This window comes from Mustela erminea, chromosome 18 (genome assembly GCF_009829155.1).
Source record: "Mustela erminea isolate mMusErm1 chromosome 18, mMusErm1.Pri, whole genome shotgun sequence".
Classification (NCBI taxonomy): domain Eukaryota; kingdom Metazoa; phylum Chordata; class Mammalia; order Carnivora; family Mustelidae; genus Mustela; species Mustela erminea.
In genome coordinates, this window is record NC_045631.1 from 10,251,100 (window position 1) to 10,273,917 (window position 22,818).

Sequence of the window (22,818 nt, forward strand, 5' to 3'; positions counted from 1 at the left end):
CACAGAACTGCTAAATTTAGCCAGGCAGAGAAGGCTGTCCTGGGTCTGAGGGCTTGGCAGCATTGCCTTGTCTCCCTACAAGGTCTGGCCCACTACCAGAGCTGGCCACTCGGCCTTTGGGCTTATAAGGCAGGTCTAGCAGCTCTCAAGTGCTGGAGTCTTGGGGTGGGCTCTTGGCCAAACTCTCAGACTTTGGGGAGCCTCCTTTCCAGCCACAAGCAGACATGGGAGCTATTTGGGCAAGACACTCAATTTCTAGAGCCTCAGTTTCCCTATCTGTAAAATGGGGGTTCCAGTACCTACTTCAGGGGGACTGTTTTAAAAAAGAAATCTGCTCAGTATGAAAGTACTGTGTCCTCTGTAAACTCTGACCCTGGCCCTGCTCATCTTTGTACCACCCCCTGATGATGCCTAGAATAATCACAAATGTCTGTTCTTGGGGATGCCAAGAGTTGGGGCAAGGAGGGAAAGCATAGGCCTGGATGGAAAGGTGTATTTTAGAATCAGTGAAAGAGGTATTGGTCCTAGCAGCTGCCTGTTGTACTCTGGCAAAGTTATTAGCAAAAAAAGAGATTTATAATTGGGAAGATGAATATAATTGCTCTTATTTCTTTTTATTTGGGGCATGCTTTGGATATGACCATCCCAAATGAGATAGTCCCCCATGATAGTCTGTTTGCTAACTGTCAGGGTCAGAACTGAGGCTCTAACAGGAGCACAGGAGCACACACAGGTGTGTGTTTCCAAGCAAGGGTGTCTGAGTATCTAAGGAGACCCATCGGAGCCTTGTGCTGAGCTGCTTGAGGACCTGGGCTGGCCTTCGGGATGGGCATAGGCCCCTCTGTGCTCCAGTGGTTGCTAAATTTAGCCAGGCAAAGGAAGCCATCTTTCCATTAGTCCATCTGTCAGAAGCCTGGCTCCTTGGAAGTGGGGAGAGGGGGTGATGGAGGAGGTGGATGAGATCATGGTGATGATGTGAAAAGGGCAAGTGCAGATTGGAGAAAGACTGTCTGACTTCCTTTCCTCTCCTTCCTCCCCTCTGCCCACCTCATCTAGTGCCTGTTACCCTCCTGAATGTTCAGGAATCATGGGTGGAGGGGGACACAGAGACAGCTCCTGTACAGCGTTAGCACCCACCCCCATGCTTGATTGCGAGCAATTCACGTCCTGGGACCTGCTATCCCAAGAGCCATGGGATCACCTGGAAAGGGAATAGGCCGTTTTTTCTGGGATCAAGACCAGGCCAAGAGGACATGACACCCACAGGCCTGGCTCCTAGCATCTCTGGATTTTTTCCTTAGAAAGCCCAGGATATGGTTCTGACCTGCTCCTCTTGAAGGTAATGTTGGACAGACAGTTGGGCCTGATTGATGAGGCCGATCTGTTTGAGTGGGGAGATTGGTCTAGGGTGTTGAAGGGGCCATGGGCTTGCCCTCTGTGGAGGCCCTTGCTGCCAGGAAAGCAGCTCTACTCAGACAGGCGGCTGGGATTTCCAGCCCCGAAGCCTGGCTCCTTGCCTAGAGCAATTTCCCAGTTAAAGGCTTGCCAGGAAGAAGATTCCTATCAGCCTTCATAGTGAGGCACCTTGGACTGCAGGGGAGTTTCCCACACCCCCAGGGGACACCCAGCCTCCATCTCCCATCTCCAGAGGAAGCCCCAAGAACACCTGGCAGGGTTGATGGCCAACGAGGGAGGCCTTCCTGCTTCAAGTTAAGTACTGCTTAGGGTGAGTACTCCTCCCTGAGTTCATTTCTTCATCTGAGTTCATTTCTTCATCTGCAAAATAAGGCATTGGGTCAGGGGAGGCCTCCAGCTGAGTTCATTTCTCCTCCCTGAGTTCATTTCTTCATCTGCAAAATAAGGCATTGGGTCAGGGGAGGCCTCCAGCTCTAGGGCTCCAAAAGCAAACGTAATACCTCAGTCCCGCCCCCAGTCCCCTGGGGCCCTTGCATTCATGCCCTGGGCTGTGGTTGAAGACAGGGTCTGCAGAGGGTCTATACCTTAAGATCAATAATAGCCTCAGGATTTTGTCCTCAGTGTTGTTGGGACCCATCCCCTTGGGGCCTCTACCAAGGAGGGGAATCCCATTATCATCCCCATTTCATAGATGAGGATGCAAGCTCAGACTGGTGAGGCAAGTCACCCAAGACCTCGAAGGCAGCTAGCAGCAGAGCCAAGGATATTAACTGAGGCTGTCTGATGTCAATGTCAGGCTTTCCCGCTTTTGTCTCAGGAGCCCAGTGGCAGTAAGTGGCCCCTGAATCTTCTAGGCACTTGCCTCCTTCTGCTTGTTTTTGGGAGGTGGAGATGTGGCTGGGACAGAACAAATGATGGGAGAGAAGAGAGGAGCTATAGAGATGCCAGCCAATGCTAAGGTTGACTGGGCAAAGGCCAGGCTTGGACTCAGAGGGTCAGGTGGACGGAAGCTGGGCTATACGGACAGAGGTGGGGGTCTTGCTGCAGGCACTGGAAGTATCAGACAGCTGATACTTCCAGAAATGGCCCTGCTTCCTCTTCTGCTCTCCTGGCCACAAACCCCCCAGAGACTGAGCTCCCCACCTGGGGACACAGGTAGAATGGGGAGGATGTTTGGATTTCGGAATGGGTCCCTGGTTTGGGGAAGGCTTCAGCCTGAGGCCACTCCACCCAAGTCCTGGCCTTGTTCTGTTCCCCCAGGTTCATGGGGGGCTGGCAGCTTTATCTTTGCCTTGTGACGGGTGGCCCATGGTTTCCTGCCAACAGCTCCTCTTTCCGGAGGCTCAGCAGGGCCCAGGCGGAGCCAGAAGGAGCTGTGGGGTTGGGCTTGGGTGGCCCCAGCAGCCCCGCCCCCATCTATCTTTGGGAATTTATTTGTCCACAGAAGCTGCTGGCCCGCAGTCCATTGCCTGCCAGGGGCCAAGAGCTTCTCTGATCACCCAAGGATTCTATTTTTTCAAGCCAAGTGCCTTCAACTGACCCCTGACTCCTGACCTCTGGCCCCAGCTGCCCTATCCTGCCCTACCCTTCCTAAGGGGCCAGGAAGCCCCCCGGGCTTCCACCGTAGACGTGGGCATTGACACCCGGCTCACCTCAAGAGCAAAGGCTGTGCAAAGGACTCAGTTCTCGGGCCCCAGCCTGGCCCACCATGGCACAGCGGCTCCAGGATGAACTGGCTGCCTTTTTCTTTGAGTATGACACTCCCCGAATGGTGCTCGTGCGCAACAAGAAGGTGGGCGTCGTCTTCCGCCTCATCCAGCTTGTGGTTCTGGTCTACGTCATTGGGTGAGTCTGGGCCCCCTACCTGCCACGCTTCTTGTACCAGCTTCCAACCTGGGCCTCTCCTCCAGGCTCTGGGAGGCTCCCATGACCCCAAGGAGCGCCTCTTCCTCTTCCTTGGTTGTCATCCTCCCTAACAGACTGTAGGGTTACTCAGAAGGAATGAAAGCCTGCTAACTCACTGTCAAGATGGGGACTTCGGCAGAGAGGGGAAGTCCTGCCCTGGGTCATATGGTGAACAAGAGGCAAAGCCGTTGGGCCCTAAGGAGCTGACTCACTATTAACGGTCTCTCAAGTGGTGAGTGGTGCCGGAGGCCAGGGCCCTAGCAAACCACAACCAGACTCCTTCTACTTCTGACCCTCCTTGCCATGCCAGGCAGAGACACACCCCATTTTCAAAGCCAAACCCCATTTTATAGGACAGGCCCTGTTCCCACCTGCCCTGCCTAAATTAGAGGCATCCTCAGATACTTGAAACCCCCAGAGTAAAGAAACTTCCAAATTCAGAACATCTGGTACCTTAATGGTGGCCTGTCAGGCAGGGATTGGAGGTCAGTTCTGGTCCCAGGGATGACTGCCCCTTTCTAAGCATCTTGAGACCTGTCCCACTGTCCCAGGAGAGCAGAAGCAGAAGTAAGGTGGTGCTCCCCTGCGGTCTTGCCATCCTGGGGGCCAGGACAGGCCTGACCATGGCTTACACATATGTGTGCTTCCGTGAGCACACATGTGCATGGTGGTGTGTGTATGGATGTGTGTCATACCTGGAGCTCTGTGTGGATGCACATGTTCTGTGTCTGGGCACATGCCTACAGGGTGGCTGCTGGGTGTTTCCCTGTGTCTGAGTACCCACACATGTATGTCGTGTGGCTAAGGTGATTGGGCACCTGATGTGGGTGCCCCGGCGGTGGGGGGGGGGGGCGCATCAGGTCTACTCAGGGTGATACAGCAGAGGGTTCTTGGAGCTCCCAGGGCCAATGAAGGAGTTTCAGCTCCTGCTGAGGGGGTTTGGGGGTACCCGGCAGAATCACTGTGCTGTGGGATCCTGTCCATGTCCCCATTTTTGCTGTGGGACTAGAGCCCAGCATGGGCTGACTAGGAGGCCAGACAGCGACCATATCGTTCTGGTCCCTCCAGGGCCTCTGATATCCAAAACATCTCTCCCTCTACCCTGTCCGGCCCCCAAGGCCTCAGAGCTGCTCAGGTGGAGTCCAAACCAGGACCTAACCCTGTGCCACTTTTCAGCCTCTGCTTCCCTCCTGTTCACAGACCAATTTGACATCTGTAATGCCATTTGAGCTTGTGAGGAAAACTGAGGACCAGAAAGGAGTAGTGGTCACATAGCAAGTCCCAGCTAGAACTGAGGCCTCTTGACCCCCAGTCCTCAGCACTGCCTTCTCCTTTCCCACCTCACTAGGGCTCTGAGAACGTTAAAATGGGACACTGATGCTCTGATACCAAGCACAGGATGGGCCTAAACGCTCAGCATTAGCTGCATTCCTGACCTTCTAGGCCAGCCCAGGCCTAGCCCATGCTTCACCAGAAGAGGCTGGAGAATATTGTCCTCACTGTGGCCCTATTGCCCCTTATTTCTGCTTTAAGTCAGCAGTGGGAGCAGGGCCAGGGCCCTCTTGTGCATTGGTGACAGACTGTGAGAGGGAAAGTGACAGCCCCCCCACCCCACTCCTCATTGTACTATATCCCGCAAGCCAACATCCGGTCCTGAACACATACCTCCAGTAACAGAGACCTGCCTTCCTCCCTCCTTGCTTTCCTCCCCACAAGGATAGTCTACTCAGTTTCCACATGGATGTGGCCTCCTCAGGGTTGGTGAGGCTCAGAGACACTGGGTGATTTAGTCTGGATCTCACAACCAGAAAGAGGCTGAACCAGATTTGAATCCAGCTGCATGGCTCCAAATTTGGCCTTCATAGCCTGGAAAGGAAACATCCTGGGAGTGGGGCATTGACATGCCCAAGTCATATAGTGGAGAGCGGAAGGCAGGGTCCCCCACAACACCCACCCCCTCACAACCCCACCCTCAAGCCCAGACTTTCTGTTCTGACTACAACTCTTGCTGTCTCTAGCATCTTTGTCTGGCCTCTGCCCGCTGCTTTGCTGACTGCTCAGTTGCAGACAGAAACCGGCCTGGACTTGGTCTCACTCTCCTGAGTTTTAGTTTCCCAACTGTTCCATGGACCAAGGTTTGGGGGGAACCCTCTAAAGATGCTGTACACAGGCTTGTTTCTGAGGAGGGATGCCTTTCCTTAATTAGCCCTCTTCCCAAGGCCTCTGTCCGTCTGAATGTCTGGTCCTGTGGGTGCTGCAGGGTACAAAGGCGAGAATGGGAGGAGAGCCAGACTCCCGCATTCCAGAGACAGAGGCACCAACAAGATGGAGGGTGGGCAGACACAAAGACAGAACCAGACAGAGGGACAGACACTGACACACAACCACTCAGGTGAAGAGAGAGGTCCTGAGACTGAGAGATGGCCAATTACTGAGAGGGAAAGAGGTTGATATTGAGAACCCAAGCAGACACTGGGAAGGCAAACTGAAGCTGTGTTCTCTATCAGTCACACTCTTCTGGGGAGTCCATGGCAAATGGAGGGAGCAAGTGGGCCTTGAGGCCCTGGTGGGCTGAGCTAAGATCACACTCTTTTTGTCTCAAATTGGTTAATATGCAGTCAGAACTGTCTCCTGGGAGGTGATGAGCTCTCTGTAACTCAGTATAGAGGCAGTATACACGGGCTGTCATCCATGACCTAACAGGCCCAAACAAGGAGTGTACTGGGATATATCCCTGTCTGGAGAGCTCTGGTTTGGGGAGGACAGAGGTCTGGTTGTGGTACACAGGGGGTCCCAATGGGATTTGTGAATGCTACATGGTAAATGGAGCCTGTAAACCTTCCTGGAAGAGAAAACAGTGTGGTGGAACCAGCCTTGAGCAAAAAAGCCTGGGAGCTATAAGCCAGGCAAGCCTGCTCTTGGCTTTCTCTTTGCCACTACCCCCTCCTCCCTCATCTACCTCCACACAGAGCTCTCAAGTTTGCATGCTTCTGAGATGTTTAAATGGGTCCCTCAGCATACCAATCAGGAATAAGGATAGATACAAATTATTGATCAGAAAAAGACATCCAGGGACATTTCTACAGCATCTTCTCTGTGCCTATTGCTGTGCCGGGATCCATGCAACAGAGGTGCGGTACAGGGTGACCAAAGGACAAGTGAGGCGTGGAGGATGAGTTATCCAGTATTCCTTTGGTTCCTAGAGAAGAGTGGGGCTATCGAGTGGTTTATGCAACTGGAAAAAAAAAAAAAATCAGTAAAGGCTTCAGGCCTGGCCGGCTCCTCCGTGCTGAGGGCACAGGAAGAGCAAGTTCTGCAGGGAGATGGGGAATTCAGGTGGGTCCCATTTGGGTTCTCCAAAGAAGCTAGCCAGGATTTTCTCTTCTTCCCAGCTCTACTATCTTCTGGGCTTCGTTCTTAGGCAGTCTCTCTGTCCTCATAGTGACAAAATGACCACCAGCATCTGCAACCTGACATCTCACCAGCTTAGCCATCTCTAGGGCATAAGACTATCTCTTTTTCCAGACTTCCAGCAAAACTTCCAGATCTAATTCTTACTGGCAGGGATCAGACCAAATGCCTACTACAAAACCGATTGTTATGGCCAAGGAAATGAAAAACCCTTGTTGGTAGGTAGAGTCTCGTCATGTGTCTACGTGGTCCAGGTACTCCTGCTGGAAATCCGAGAGTGAGCAAAGGCTCCGGGGCAGGAAAAGAACAGTAAAAGAGTCACTAAGGTTAGGCTGTGGAGCATGAAAGGACCCAAGGGAAAGGAGGTAGAACGGTGAGTACAGCCACTGATTCAGGCCTCTGAGTGCCAGGCTGAAGAACATGAGCTTTCTCCTACAGATTTTGGCGAGCCATAGAAGGATGTCTAGCAGGGGAAGGCCCAGGGCAAGCAGGGGATGGGGAGGGAGCAGGAGGGCAGGAGGACGCCATGCCAAGGCAGAAGCAGTGAGCATGGAAAACAGAAGTAGTCATTGGGGTGAGCCCCACACCAGGGAGGTGTGTGTGTGTGGAGGGGGTGCCCACTGCTTAGTTTCTGCCCCATATTGCTGCAGCAGTTCACGGCCCAGCACAGCCAGAGTTTTTGACTTCTTAAGAGCAGTGAGAAATTGGAATTTATGAGCAAAAGGAGCCTTTTTATTTAGAGGTTGGTGAGTCATTAAGAAAATGTTTAAACATGAATTGTCAGCCTAATTTATCTGTAGACAACATGTAGACTAATCTCCAAACACTCAGTGTGGGGCCCAGCTCTAAACTCAATCCCTCCCGGGCCTGGAGTCTGGTCTTGCCTCTTCCCAAGGCTGCTGTGCCCCGTAGCATCTGCCTGGTCTGGTTAGCTCCTGCCCATGGTTGCACCTGTGTCCCCACCAGCCATAACATACCGTCGCATCCACACACCAGTTGCCCTGGCATCTGCCCCAGCTCCTCTGTGTCTCAGCCTCTCACAGCAAAACCCTTTTTGGTCCTTAGATGAAAGCCAAGAGGACAGAGGGCCACAAAGAATGTGGGGATAATAGGAAATGAGGGTGTGAGGCTTTGAGGAGGATGGGGTAGGCATAGTGCCATCTTCCAAGATGAGGGCACCAGAGGGGCAAGTTCTGCAGGGGACATGAGGCCCTCAGGTTGTTATTAGTGAAACGCTGTAACATTCACCCTTTAGGAATATTCAGTTCCGTGCTTGTTTGTATAATCACAAAGTTGTGTCACCATCACCACTATCTAGTCCACAACGCGTCACTACTCCAGAAAGAGACTCTGTACTCCTTAGCAATAACTCCTCATTCTTTCTCTCTACAGCCTGCTTTGCCCGCTCTGGATATCTCATAGAAATAAAATCATATATGGCCTTTCGTGTCTGGCTTCTTTCACTTGGCATAATATTTGTAAAGTCCTATGTTTGTTATAACATGTGTCAGGAGTTCCTTCCTTTATATGGCTGAATACTATTTCATTGTATAGATATGTCACATTTGATTTATCTGTTCATCGGTTGATAGTGATTTGGGTTGTTTCCAGTTTTGCTTCTTAAGTATAATGTTTCTGTGAACACTTGTGTATAAGTTTTTATAGGGAAGTATTTTCAGTTCTGTTGGGTATTTTGCTGAGTCAAGTGGTAAGTCCATATTTAACTTTTTGAGGAATTGCCAGGTTGTTTTGCAAGGGTTTGAGCTGAGTTTGAGGTACCTGCGGTGAGGGTGATGATGTCTGCGGTGAGGGACCAGGGAAGGGAGAAGGAATGGGTATCACAAAACATTGTGTCATACAGAAATGTATGTAAGACTGTTGAGTGCAGAATTTTGGTTGGCTTTGTTCACTTCTGTATTTTTAGTGCCCAGAACACTGCTTGGCACATAATAAGGACTCAATCAATAAATACTTGTTGAATCACCAAATGAATGTGTGCAATTAGATCTCCAGGGAGAGTGCAGAAGTGGAGATAAAAAATCTGGGGCTGAGAAGCCAGGGGGATGGGGGACAGGTGGGCATATTAAGGGGAATTGCAGACTCAAGACAGTGAAAATAAGAGGATTATTTATTATGTGCCTACTGCATGCTAATTTCCTTAAGGAGAACTCATGGGAAATCCCCCAGTCATTAGACTTGCTTTCTTCCTGCGACCCAGCCCATAGCTCAGTACATAGGAGGGTCTTGCTCATATTTATTGAATGAAAAGCAGCATTTTTGAGGTAAGTGCCCACATCTGTTTTACTGAGAAAGCCAGGACTCAGAGAGGTTTAGCCTTTAGCCTGGTGAGGCTAAAGTCACACAGGTGGTGAGTGGCAGTGCTGATACCTGAATCATGGCTTCTGTTAGGGGCCACACTCTTGGTTACACTCTTGGTTACTCCACTATATAGAGAGGGGGCCACACTCTTGGTTACTCCACTATATAGAGAGGTTCAGAACATGGTGAAGCTCCCCAGAATCCCCAACAGCTCCTCTGAGCTTGGGCATGGAGTCAGGATCCTCCTTGGAGGAAAGAGGCTGAGGAGGGTGGGGGTAGGTGATGCGCCCAGTCTCCCTGATGATAAGGCTGCAATCACTTGGGACTGGAAGCCTTTGTCCTGCCTTGCCTGGTGCCATATGGGACCTGCAGGGGGCAGCAGTGACCATGTTCAGGCTTGGGAAGGGCCCCTCCTGCGCCAAGCTGGGGGAGAAGCCTGGAGAAGATAAAGTGGAGACCATGGGAGGGGAGAGGAAAATTTGGGTGGGCTGACTTCCTGGAGCCTGGGGCTGGGAGACCACCCTCAGAGACCTAGCACTGACTCTGAGATTAACATGTCCAGAGAACTGCAATGAGACCTGAGCTCTGGGACACAGGAGAGGGTCTTTGAACTCTGCTTGGGCAGTCAGAGCCACAGATTTCCCCCAGAGATACAGAGCTACACACTCTGATGGGTACCACAAATGGTCACACACACTCAAACACAGTCACACTGCATCTCCATTCAGTCTTTTTTTTTTTTTAATTAACATTTAATGTATTATTTGCTTCAGGGGTACAGGTCTGTGAATCATCAGGCTTACACAATTCACAGCACTCACCATAGCACATACTCTCCCCAATGTCCATAACCCAGACACCCTATTCCTCCCCCTACCCCCCTAGCTACCCTGAGATTTCCTGAGATTAAGAGTGTCTTATGGTTGGCCTCCCTTCCCCATTCCATCTTGCTTCATCTTTTCCCTCCCTACCCTGCACGACCCCCCTGCCCTGCCTTTCAAATTCCTCATATATCAGAGAGATCATATGATAATTGTCTTTCTCTGATTGACTTATTTCCCCTAGCATAATACCCTCTAGTTCCATCCACATCATTGCAAATGGCAGGATTTCAGGGTGTTGTTGTTTTTTTTTTTAAAGATTTTATTTATTTGTCAGAGAGAGAGGGAGAGAGAGCGAGCACAGGCAGACAGAATGGCAGGCAGAGGCAGAGGGAGAAGCAGGCTCCCCACCGAGCAAGGAGCCCGATGTGGGACTCGATCCCAGGACGCTGGGATCATGACCTGAGCCGAAGGCAGCTGCTTAACCAACTGAGACACCCAGGCATCCCCAGGATTTCAGGGGTTTTGATGGCTGCATAGTATTCCTGTGTGTGTGTGTGTGTGTGTGTGTGTGTGTGTGTGTGTATCTCACATCTCCTTTATCCATTCATCTGTTGATGGACATCTAGGCTCTTTCCATAGTTTGGCTATCGTGGACATCATACAGTCTTTCCTGAAGGAAATACCCAGGACTCTCAGTTGTAAACAACAAAAACCAAACCCAAACTGCCTTAAATAAAGAAGGGAATTTATTAGCTTGTGTAATAGGAAAGTCCAGAAGTAGATTTTTTTTTTTTTTTTTTTTAACATGAGTCAGGCTTGGCTAGATCCGGGTCCTCAACCATTGTCAGGAGACTGCCCTCTTCCATTTCCTGGCCTAACTTTCCTCGAAGTTGGCTTCATTCTTAGACTTATCTCTCTGTGAGATAGCAAGATGACGAACCATAGTTTTGGTCTTATGGCTATTTTGCTTAGTTACCTAACAGAAAGGATTCTTTCCCAATAATTCCCAGAAAAATCCTAGCCTCATTGCTGAAACTCCCCAGGTTGTGTGTCCATCTTTGGACCTATCCCTGTTGCTAGGGGCAATAGAACAGTGGTTGGCAAATCTTGGTAATGTGCCCCACCCTCCCTACACCCAAAGCTAGGAGGGAGGTTAATTTCATTGACTCTCCCAGACAGAAAATGGAGAACCCAAAGGAACAGGGGTTCTTCATGCTAGGAAGGGAAGGTTAATTTCATTGACTCTCCCAGACAGAAAATGGAGAACCCAAAGGAACAGGGGTTCTTCATGCTAGGAAGGGAAGGCCAGAATTTTCTAGGAAAGCTGGGAGGCGGGGCGCCAGGGTGGCTCAGTGGGTTAAAGCCTCTGCCTTCGGCTCAGGTCATGACCCCAGGGTCCTGGGATGGAGCCCCACATCGGGCTCTCTGCTCAGCAGGGAGCCTGCTTCTCCCTCTCTCTCTGCTTGCCTTTCTGCCTACTTGTGATCTCTGTCTGTCAAGTAAATAAATAAAATCTTTAAAAAGAAAAAAGAAAGAAAGAAAGCTAGGAGGCCTCCATCCTGAGTCACTCCACAAGGGCCTCAACTGGGGCCACATAATGCAGAGGGCCACTAACCCCCTCTGTTTCCTTCCTGTCCCCCTTGCCAGGAGCTCAGCATGGCTGAGATAATCATAGCTAATCTCTATGGAGTGCTTACTGCATGCCAGTCCCCGTTCTAAGTGATTTACATGCAGTAAGTCACAGCAAGTACAAATAGTACTATTATTGTTATTCTCATTTTACAGATAAGGAAACTGAGGCAGAGAGGGATTGAATAGCTTATCCAAAATCATGCAGCCCATGAGTAGTGTAGCTGGGATTCCAATCCATCCTCTCGGGCAACAAAGGCCAGGTTTTCAGCCATCATGCTCTGCTAGTTCTCAATGGAAGAATCTCAAGAAGGAAGAAACACTCTGGGCTTGAGGATTATGGTCCAAGAAGCTTGGTCTCTAGGCCTCAGCAAATCCTGCTCTTGGAAGAGGATCTGAAAGAGTCCTTCAGTGGACCTCCTCTCCAGGAATTAGTATTTTCCTAGTAAAAAGACGGGGGGAACATTAGGTACAGGCCAGCCCGGGGAAGCAGGTGAGGCTTTCCTGCCCCCAGCCCAGATGTAGCTTTAGAAGCAGAGAATGGCTCAGAGACTCATCTGGAGAGGGGAAGGGAAAATATTTGAAATGTCTAGCTGGTGCCAGAAAAGACAGCAGCCCGTATAACCTCATGCCATCTTTGAGTGGCCTGGCCCAGCTCTGACTCCTTTAACCCCCAAAACACCCCACAGGTGGGTGTTTGTCTACGAGAAGGGCTATCAGACCTCAAGTGGCCTCATCAGCAGCGTGTCTGTGAAACTCAAGGGTCTGGCTGTGACGCAGCTTCCAGGTCTGGGCCCCCAGGTCTGGGATGTAGCTGACTACGTCTTCCCCGCCCAGGTAAGCTTACTCAGGGGTATACATTCCACCCACAGGGCCTGGCTCAGAGTGGGGGTTGGACTCTGTCCAATCTCCATAGTGGTTTAGTGCAGCTCCCATCTCCCTCTGGGCCTCGGCTTCCCTGAGTGTGAATGAGGGGCAAAAATAGATTGTAGTAGCAACCCATTCTGATGTCACGGGGTATGGAGGCTGCTGGGTACCGTGTGGATTCCAGGGGCTTGTTGGGCCAGTGTTTGTGTTCTCGGGGCTGTTCTCCCAACTCAGAGCTCTGTGCTTCCCTCCCCTACTCCTCATTTCCAGGGGGACAGCTCCTTCGTGATCATGACCAATTTCATTGCGACCCCCCACCAGGCTCAAGGCTACTGTGCAGAGGTGAGGACCGCCTCCCTGCTCCTTACAGGGGAGAATATCATGGAAGAGGAAATTGCCTTGGGCACTGAAGACAGGCTTTCTCAGGGCAAAGCTATGGTGGAATTTTAGGCATAGATTCACACAAAGTAACAGTCTGCTATTGATAGTGATGCTTCCCTCCCAGCTGTGTGTCAAGCAAGATGCTGAGCCACGGTGCCCACCCAATCCACAAGCCCTAACGTGTCTGGTCCCTGCCAGGTGACACTGGCATAGCTTGGCATGAACCCAGAGGGGTCCTGGGAGGGTACTGGGGAAGGAAGCTGGAAGCAAAGTTCACCCCAAAGCTAACACTGCCTCATGATTTCCCTAGGGCTCTGGTGGTGGGAGGGGCTCTCCTTAGGACACTACTGAGAGGCCTGGGATCAGCCACTCTCCCTTCCCCTAGCACCCAGAAGGGGGTACATGCACAGAAGACAGTGGCTGCACTCCAGGGAAGGCAGAAAGGAAGGCCCAAGGTAAGGTTGGCCTCCTCCTGTCCCCCTGCACAAGCCCTGCTCAGCTCCAGGCTTCCACCACCAGGAAGTCCTCCTTCCTGCTTTCTCCCTTCCTGCCGTTCTAACCTTGGCCTGCCCTGTGCCAGACCCAGCCACATTTCTGTCCTCAGGCTTCTGCTTTTGCTGTCCCATCACTGGGGGCTCTCAGGGATGAGGGGCCTCCTCTCTGTCCCCAGCTTGGAGTGGACACCCATGGGTTCCTCCTTTGCTCCAGGCATACGCACAGGCAAGTGTGTGGCTTTCAATGACACTGTGCGGACATGTGAGATCTTTGGCTGGTGTCCTGTGGAGGTGGATGACAACGTCCCACGGTAATGCCTTATCCATCCAGGTAGCTGGGAGCAGGTTCCCCGGCCCAGACAAAGGGGCATCTGGATCCATGTTCTGGAAAGGATCTGTCCTCCCTTCTTCCAGCCCGACACTTACCCCATCTGTATGGCCCAAGCCAATGATCCCTCTGGCCCCTGGTCAAGGGACCCGAGAGTCCATCATTACAGCACATCCATGGCCCCCCACCCCCGCCACCGCTCCAGGGCACCAGGGAGATCCCATGGGTTCTCATACCCCCATACCCATGACAAACACTGTTGGGCACATGGGGGACTCCCGAGGAGAGGAGAGTAAGTGAGGACGGTGTCCTCCAGCCCTGCCCTTCTCCAAGAGGCCGAGAACTTCACACTCTTCATCAAGAACAGCATCAGCTTTCCACGCTTCAAGGTCAACAGGTTTGTGGGAAAAGGGGGCAGAAACACAGGCACCCACCTCCCCGCTCCAAGGCTGCTCCAGCTAGTCTCAACTGTCTCTGTCACCTTCCACTTCGACTGATTTCACTTTGGGGGAAGAAGCCTGAGCCGGGCTCCTGGGGTGGGCCACCTTTAGTCTCAAGGGCTGCGGAAGGGGGGTTTGTGGAGCTTGTGAGGAATCTCCAGAGCTTTGGGACATGGCGGTCCCCATCCCCCCGTCACCCCGCTGGCATCCTGCCACTACTGATGTTCTCCACCCCTATGTAGGCGCAACCTGGTGGAAGAGGTGGATGCGGCCTACATGAAGACCTGCCTCTATCACAAGATCTCGCACCCACTGTGCCCCGTGTTCAAGCTCGGCTATGTGGTACAGGAGTCAGGACAGAATTTTAGCACCCTGGCTGAGAAGGTACGGTGCCAGGTTAATGAGGAGGGCTAGGTCCTGGAATCAGCAGGTCAAAGGAGGCTTTTCCATGCCAGGTAATGCCCTCTCAAGCCTCTCAGGTATGGGCTGAGTATCTATATGGATTTAGTCCCTAATATGGGGGAGTCCTGAGGGTCAGGCCTGAGTCCTCAGCAGAGCCTGGTTGGTATGGATCTGACACAGAGGAGGGGCCCAGAATGAATGGTTATGGGCAGACATTTTCACCCGGATGTTTGCTGAGGTCACACTGTTTTTTAAATATGGGATGAAAGCAGCTTGAATTCCATGCTCTATGGCCCTGAGAAGGCCTGTGCCCTGCTCAGGAATCTTGAAAATTCCAGAATCTGGGGCGCCTGGGTGGCTCAGTGGGTTAAGCCGCTGCCTTCGGCTCAGGTCATGATCTCAGGGTCCTGGGATCGAGTCCCGCATTGGGCTCTCTGCTCAAGGGGAACCTGCTTCCCTTCCTCTCTCTCTGCCTGCCTCTCTGCCTACTTGTGATCTCTCTCTCTCTCTCTCTCTCTCCCTCTCTCTCTCTGTCAAATAAATAAATAAATAAATATTTAAAAAAAAAAAAGAAAATTCCAGAATCTGGGATCTGTACAGTCACCTGGGGTTCCAAGAGAAGCAGTACCTTGTAAGGAGCACAGACCTGTCTGACTGGGTTCAGATCCTGGCTCTGCTCCTAATGAACAATGTGGTCTCCGACTAGTTAGTCTCTTACCTTGAGTGTGTCTGAGCTTTTGCACCTACATAGTGGGGATGATAATAGCACCAGGCTTGTGGGGTTGTCTCAAAGATCAAGTGGGTTCATGCATAGGATGGCGCTTCAGTACCGCCCGGCGTGTGGTGACTCTGGGTATGTGTTCTCACGTGATCATCATCAGCCTTTTCTTATCGTTGCCTATTTAGGGGTGGAAATCAGCTTCTTTTCTGTGATATCACACATACACACAAAACTTGCTCACAACACATTTATCTAAAACAGGGATCAGCAAAGTTTTTCTTTAAAGGGCCAGAGGTTTCCGTTTTGCAGGCTATATGGACTCTGTTCCAACCTTATTCAAGTCAGCTGTTAGAGAGCAAAAGCAGCCACAGAAAATATGTAAACAAGTTTGGCCCTCTGGCCTCAGTTTCCCAAACCCTGGAGGCGGTTTATACTGGAGCAACACTTCCACAACCAGAAAGCTGGTTCCTAAAATTTCCCTGCCACCTGTACTAGGAACTTCTCATCTCTCACTATCATCCACAGATCCTTGTATATCTACCTCCTGCCTAGTTGCCCAGCTCCTCTCCTGCTCTGACCACTTCCCAGCTCTCCGGTTGGTCAGCCTACCCCCACCTGTCCCCGATCCTCACCTTGCTCAGAGAAGCTTCACTTTCTCAAGTTTTCTCTTCCTAACCCAGGTCTTTACAGACTCACTCTTTAATTCAACGTTATTTACTTGCCTTCCACACTGTAACTTTCAGGAGTTAGCAACAAATGAGACAGACAGCCCCACTCTCACAGAGTTTATAGTCTTAGAAGAGATGGGTTAAGAATCAAACAAAATGAATATATGATTTCAAAGTGACAAATGTTCCAGGAGAAAACAGAGGGTCTAACAGGCACACGTTTTTAAAGATTTATTTATTTATTTATTTATTTATTTATTTATTTATTTGACAGAGAGACATCACAAGTAGGCAAAGAGGCAGGCAGAGAGACAGAGAGAGGAGGAAGCAGGCTCCCTGCTGAGCAGAGAGCCCGATGCGGGACTCGATCCCAGGACCCTGAGATCATGACCTGAGCCGAAGGCAGCGGCTTAACCCACTGAGCCACCCAGGCGCCCCCAGGCACATGTTTTTAGACTAGAGGCAGTCATTAGGGAAGGCCTCTTGGGGAAAGTGACCAAAGGATAAGAAAGGGTCAGCCTGGTGGAGCTGTATATGCAAAGGCCCTGAGGTAGAAAGAAGCTGGTATATTCTAGATACCACCAGAAAGTCAGTGTGATGGGTGGGAGGTGGGGCCAGAGAGGGCAACAGGACCTTGCCCTGCAGTAGCTTCTCAGTGTCTCTTCTCAAACAAAAAAATGCTCCCCACTTCAAGAGATTGCTGGCACCAGCATAAGACAGGAGTTTCTTGATCCTGAAGCCTGGGTTTTAAACACCGGTTTCCCTGCAGGGCGGGGTGGTCGGCATCACCATTGACTGGAACTGTGACCTGGACTGGCATGTGCACCACTGCAAACCCATCTACGAGTTCCATGGACTGTATGAGGACAAAAACCTGTCTCCAGGCTTCAATTTCAGGTGCCTGCCAGGACCCCACCTGTCCACCCTTCCTTGGGCTCCCAGAAGGTTGAGGGTTTTTATGTGGGTCTTGTACTCCCAGAACCCCTTGAGGCCCAGTAAGTGTCCCCAGGAAGAAAGCCGAGGAAACTGGGCAACTCCCACTGCAGGGAGCCTGCAGGGAAGAAGACCTTGGCACCCTGAGCCCCCACCCTTTGAGGCCCACCTGGCCAGGACTGGCAGGGGAAATCACTGACATCAAGAGTTAGGGTGAGGATTGAATACAGCATTCCTGGAATGAGGCCTGGGGTGTTGGGGGCATGGGACTGTCTTCACGGACCTCTGAGGGCTCCTGCTGGACTCCAAGAACACTGGACCCAAAACTGTTCTCCACACCCTCTTCTGCAACCTCACCCTTTCCCCCAAGGTTTGCCAGGCACTTTGTGGAGAATGGGACTAACCACCGCCACCTCTTCAAGGTGTTTGGGATTCGCTTTGACATTCTCGTGAATGGCAAGGTGAGCGTCCAGTGTGAAGGACAGCCAGAGACACGTTTTTAGTTCCCGTGAGTGCTTGTTGGGTGTCCATGGTTATAGACAACAGGAAGTTGACTGGGCTTCATTCAGCAGTTTTACTGCTGATAACCAATGGGCATGATAACCACTGAGGGCAGGTCTTTCCAGCCAGTGACCTCACCTCCTCCACTACCTCCCTCTGTCCAGGGAAGCAGAGCCAAGGTCAAAACCAAGGACTTCTAACCAGCAGCTGAGACCCCACATAGAGCCAGAGCTGTGCGGAGCAGGCTGTGGAGCTGGCTAATGGTGGGGGTAGAGGGTAGAAAGGGGGAGCTCCTTGACCCAAGTCTGGCCTTGGGGTTTCTGAGGAAGGCCTTTTCTACCTGGCTCCTTCTAACTGTTAATCCTTCTTTCCCTGGACCCTGCCACCAGGCTGGAAAGTTTGACATCATCCCCACAATGACAACCATTGGCTCTGGCATTGGCATCTTTGGGGTGGTAAGTGCTAGGGTCACAGGGTCATTGTACTAAGGTCAGTCCCTCCCCTTCCACATCTCAGTGGCAGCTACCCCATCCTTACTGAGCCCAGCCCACCACTCCAGACCCACAGTATGTCTGAAGAAACTGAGGCCCAGAGCTGGGGCAGGACCAAAGTGAGAGGGGGTGGTCTTGATCTCCCAAGGGACATGCAATGCCTCATCCCCCCTTCTAGAATATGAGGTCTAGATAGAGCGGGGTCAAGCCAGGCCCCCCAGCCAGAAAGGATTGAAGTGGGACATGGAGGGTTCTGTCCCTGCCCCCAAGATTCCCATGCTCTATCTGCCCCTTCCTTGCCCTCAGGCCACGGTTCTCTGTGACCTGTTGCTGCTCCACATCCTGCCCAAAAGGCACTACTACAAGCAGAAGAAGTTCAAGTATGCAGAGGACATGGGGTCAGGGGCGGTAAGAGATTTCCCTGAGTTGGGGCCTTTCTGAGGCCTTAGGTCCACATGTCCGTGTTGGGGGACCAGCTGCTTCTCTGAGGCTGACTTTTTGTTCCCTCCAATGCTTACACAGGGCGAGCGTGACCCCGCAGCCACCAGCTCCACCCTGAGCCTGCAGGAGAACATGAAGACATCCTGACCCTCACCCCCTGACTCCTGACTGGACACAGCATGAGGCTTCAGGCAGGGGCCCTGGTGGGGTCCCAACCAGGACAGAATGGTCTCTGCAGGAGCTCTCTGCCCTCTTAGCCAGGCAGGCACTAGGGTCTTGTCAGATCAGTGGGGACACTGGGAGGGACCTGTTTGAGTCTGGGCTCTGGCCCCAACTCCACAAGCCTCAAGGGAGCTTTGCTCCAGCCTCAGCCACTCCTGGTCTAGAGAGCCTGGGGTTGGGCAGGGCTCCTCTCACACTCCTCTATCAGAGCTGTGTGCTTCTCGCTCTGGGTCCTCAAGCACTGCACTGCCTCGTGTCTCTAGGTTCATGCTTTCCCATATGGCAGACACTAGTCACGATGAGATGACCATTTAAATTTATATTAATTTAAACTGAATAAAATAAAAAAAATCAGTTCCTAAAACTAGCCAGCCACATTACAACTGCTAAATAGATACATGTGCCTAATAGCTGCCATATTGGACCACATAGAATATTGCAGAAAGTTCTATTGGATGGCTCTGCTTGAGCCCTGTTTCTTACTGGTCCCAGATTTTCCTAGGGAGCTTGTCAACATTGCAGGCACCTGGGCCGACCTCAGATCTCCCCAACCAGCATCTCTAGGGCTGGCCACGGAGATGCAAGGATAGCAAACTCCCCAGTCCATTGTAAAGGCTAAAGTTTAAGAACTGCTCCCGATTGGGTATCAGATTTTGCCTGGGCCTGCCTGACCTGGCAGATGCAGGCTTTGAGTAGGTGTGTGGTGTACTTCCAAGCCACATGGTGTCTCATGTACACACCCCATGTACACTCTCATCTACATGCACAACCCCCTCCCACCCACACTCTGGCTTTGAACAGCTGGGGCCTTGCAAACACAGCCATCTGGACAGACCTATGCCCTCAAGTACAGACACATGGTCCACGCAACAGCACCTCCACAGAGCTAGGCTTCTCCATAAGTGTGTCAAGCCGGGACAGTCCCTTCTAGCCGTGAATCCTCACTCAGCTACCTCGGGTTGGGGTGGAGCCCTGGCCAAACCCTGCACCCCCTGCTTATGGCCCAGCCTCAGCACCCAAGGCCTGACCAATTCTGTCTGAACACAAGGTCTGGGGAAAGTGAGAGGTGGTGTACAATAAAAGGAATGAGGACAGACTTACGCCTTCTGTACTTTTCCCTGTCTGAAACTAGGCGTCCCCATCTGTGGAATGCAGGGTTGAGCTGAGAGATCTTTGAGGTCCTCTGGATCTCTTGTTAGACAGTGTGGTGAGTCGACACTTAGGCCCTGAGCCCAGCAGGGTCAGTGTTGGAGGTCAGCTCACCTCTGTCCATGGGCTACTGTACCCAAACACTGGAGCTCCTTCTGGTCCTCCATGTACCTCTAACACAGCTTTGAGAGGCCTGGCACTCAGACAAGCAGATATTCTCTGGAGTGGCCTCAGGAAAGCAGGAATAAGAACGGGGCTGGCTGCTCCAGGAGAGAGACTTGAGGGAATCCCAAAGAGGGGAGGAAGGTCTTGAATGGAGATAATGTGGAAGGTTTCTCCAGGGGCCCTTCAGTGGGCAAGACCTGCAGTCTGCACCTGTGCCCAGTCAGGGTCTCTGGGACCCCCCCCATCACCAAATTCCATTTAGACCAGTGCTCTCCAACAGCAGTGATGGAAACATTCTCTATCTGTGCTTTCCAAAATAGTAGTCACTAGCCACATGTGGCCACTAAATGTTGAAAATGCGGCTAGTGAAACCAAGGAACTGAATTTTTAATTTTATTTACTTTTAATTAATTTAAATCACCACACATGGCTAGTGGCAGTAAGAAATGATATTGGACAGCACAGGCCAGGCCTCTCTCTCCCTGTCCTTCAGGCCCTTGACTTTCTACCCTCTTCCCCAGCTAAGAATCACCCTTTAGATTTTACAAGAAGGGAACTCCTCCTTTTCCCCTCCCTTTGTTCTCCAGTCCTACGTGCTTTTGCACCTCCTGCCCCCTTCCTTCCTGAAGGATCAAAGGATTCCTCCTTTGTATCCAACCCTTCTATCTGGCCCAGAAGCCTCCTAGCTAGCAGAGGCTGCCTCTCCTCTCCAATACCAGCATTTGCTCCTCTCTTCTGCCTCCTCCTGGCCCTTGTTCCTCTGCAGCTCTTCCTGCTCTACCTTCCTGTCCCCATTCCAGAAAGACCTACACTTCTATACTTCCCTCTGCATCCCACCCTCTGCAGCTGGCTACCAGCCCCCACCGCCAGTTCTCCTAAATGCCCTTGTCAGGTTTACCAACAGTGTCCTTGCTGCCAAATCCAAGCAGACACTTCAGCCCATATCCTGCTTGGCCTGTCAGCCTCTGACATTGTTGACCAAGCCCTCCTTTGTTGAAAGATTTCCTTCCAACAGCTCCAGAACCCACCCTCTCCTGATTTTCCAGCCAGACCAGTATATAGGGAAAAGAGTTTTCAACTGCAGCTCTGCCAAGGGTCACCGTATGTCCGTAGGCAAGTTGCTTAACTCTTCAAGCTTCTTGAGGAGTCAGGGATAATAACAGCCTCTACTCCGGTTGGGATAAGATAAGATACGTATATGTAAAGTGCCTGGCATACCAGTAGCACTCTGCCTCTTCATCCAGCCTCCCTTTCAATGGTGGAGTCAGCTGGTTGTCCCTGGGTATCTATCCTCTCTGTAGTGATGCAACCCTTGGTTCTTCACGGGGTATGTGGCTGCCTAGCATGGAAACTGCATTTCCCAGCCTCTTCTCCCTGCTGGGTCTGACCATGTGACTAAGTTTTAGCTAATGGGATATATGTGGAAGTATCATGTGACACCTTTTGGGAACTTTCCTTAAAGGAGAGCTGCTGCGGATCCTTTGCCCTCTTCTTCATCCTTGTCTTTATCCACTGCCTGGAATGCATATGTGATGGCTGGAGCTCTAGCCACCACCCTGAACCATGAAGACGAGAGTCACACCCAGAGGTTGCTGGCATAGTAAGTGGAAAGAGCCACCTCTGGAAGGTCCTTGTGGAGCAGAACTGACCTACTTATCTTGGGTTGTATTCTCTGAAGCTCTTATGTAGAATTTCTGTTACCTGAGTCAAAATTGATCCTATTTGATACAGAAATCTTTCCACCTTAAAAGCAAGTGCTCTGTCCTTGGCCTCTGCTTTAGTTGCTCTGAGTTATCTCACCCTTTCCCATGGCTACACTTATAATTATGGGTCTTTTCTGACAATTTCCAAAACTGCCTTTCTGGCCCAGCCCTCTTTCCTGAACTCTAATCCCACATATCCAACCCGAGTGCCGTATCTAATTATTCATTAGACAAACATCTTTTGAGCACCTACATGCTCATGTTGTGTCAGACTGCATGTTGGGTGCATTAGACACAGACCCTGTCCAGAGGGGGAACACACAGGTAAACGGATGCTAAGTACATGGAAATCCCTAGGAGGGGCTATTAACCCATGCTGGGCACTGAGGACATCATAGGGAAGGACTCCTGGCAGAGGGACATTGAACCAAAACTTGAAAAGAGTTAGACAGGTAAGGTGGTTAGGACTGAGATCATGGAGGGCTTGTTTGGACCTATTCTCAGGGTACTGAGGAGCCACAGAAGATTCCTAAGCAGGAGCTGACTTAGTGAGACTTGGGTTTCTGAAAGATTGCTCTGGCTTAAAAACAACAACAACAACAACAAAAACATTGCTCTGGCTGCCAAATGGAGAAAGGCCAGTAGGAGGAGTGAGACTGGATGGGGATGGGAGGCCGGTGAAGAAGCTGCGGCAGCAATCAGTCAAGGTACACAATGATGGTGCCCGGAGCTAAGAGAGAGGCAGAGAGCTGGAGAGAAATGAATGGATTCCAGGGATAATTAAGAGCCAGCATGAGCAGGGCTGGTTGTGGCTAGAGTGACTCCTCGTTTTCTGGCCTCACACTAGTTTTCTGGTCCCAGACAGGGACACAAGACGCCAGGTTTGGGGAATGATATGGAACTCTGTTTTGGGCAAGTGGTGGGGTGAGGTGCCAAAGGGTTCACAAGTGAGCTTAGCATAATTGAACCCAGAGTTGGTGAGGGATCCAGAGAAGAGGTACGGGGATGGGCACAGTCCCCAGGAACTGCCACCGTGAAGGTCAAGATGTTCTGACCTCTGTCCCAGCAGGCCATTCCTGCTCCCTGTTTCATAGAGCTCTTCCCCAAACATGAATCCGACTATGACCCCAGCACTCTGTGATAAACCCCTTCCTCTTTCCCCTACCCCCCCCCCCCCCCCTCAGCAAAAGGCTAAACTCCCGAGTCTACCATTCCTGGCCTTTCTCCCTGGCGCTCAGCCTCGGCCTCATCCTAGCCGCGGATCTCACTTCCCCCCTCCTCGCAGGCACCGCGTATCTCCACCCCCACCCCCCACCCCCCCAAACCCTCACCCACGTTGCGCCCTTGCCCCAGCCAGGCCCAGATGGAAGGAGACAAAGGGTTTTGGAGAGTAAGCACTCTCCAGCTC

At 51.5% G+C, this 22,818-nt stretch overlaps 2 protein-coding genes across 6 annotated transcripts in view; both read left to right on the plus strand.

Annotated features, from left to right (window-relative positions):
* ATP2A3 (ATPase sarcoplasmic/endoplasmic reticulum Ca2+ transporting 3) overlaps positions 1-3,069 on the plus strand; it is a 40,106-nt gene extending 37,037 nt beyond the window's left edge. For all 4 annotated transcript variants that reach the window (XM_032319647.1, XM_032319644.1, XM_032319648.1 and 1 more), the window contains one exon: positions 2,861-3,069. In XM_032319647.1, the coding sequence (XP_032175538.1) occupies positions 2,861-2,955 (95 nt within the window). In that variant the 3' untranslated portion in view covers positions 2,956-3,069. The remainder of the gene's footprint in view (positions 1-2,860) is intronic.
* A 34-nt stretch (positions 3,070-3,103) lies between these two features.
* P2RX1 (purinergic receptor P2X 1) lies at positions 3,104-21,461 on the plus strand. Of its 2 annotated transcripts, XM_032319652.1 has the most exons (12): positions 3,104-3,261; positions 12,194-12,341; positions 12,642-12,713; positions 13,138-13,207; positions 13,461-13,557; positions 13,891-13,971; positions 14,257-14,398; positions 16,575-16,702; positions 17,109-17,199; positions 17,629-17,694; positions 18,037-18,138; positions 18,253-21,461. In XM_032319652.1, exons 1-12 carry the CDS (start codon positions 3,125-3,127, stop codon positions 18,316-18,318), a joined length of 1,200 nt encoding a protein of 399 aa, XP_032175543.1. In that variant the 5' UTR covers positions 3,104-3,124; the 3' UTR covers positions 18,319-21,461. The 2 variants fall into 2 exon arrangements, with proteins under 2 accessions (XP_032175543.1, XP_032175544.1); XM_032319653.1 differs by lacking the exon at positions 13,891-13,971.
* Positions 21,462-22,818: the final 1,357 nt, after the last annotated feature.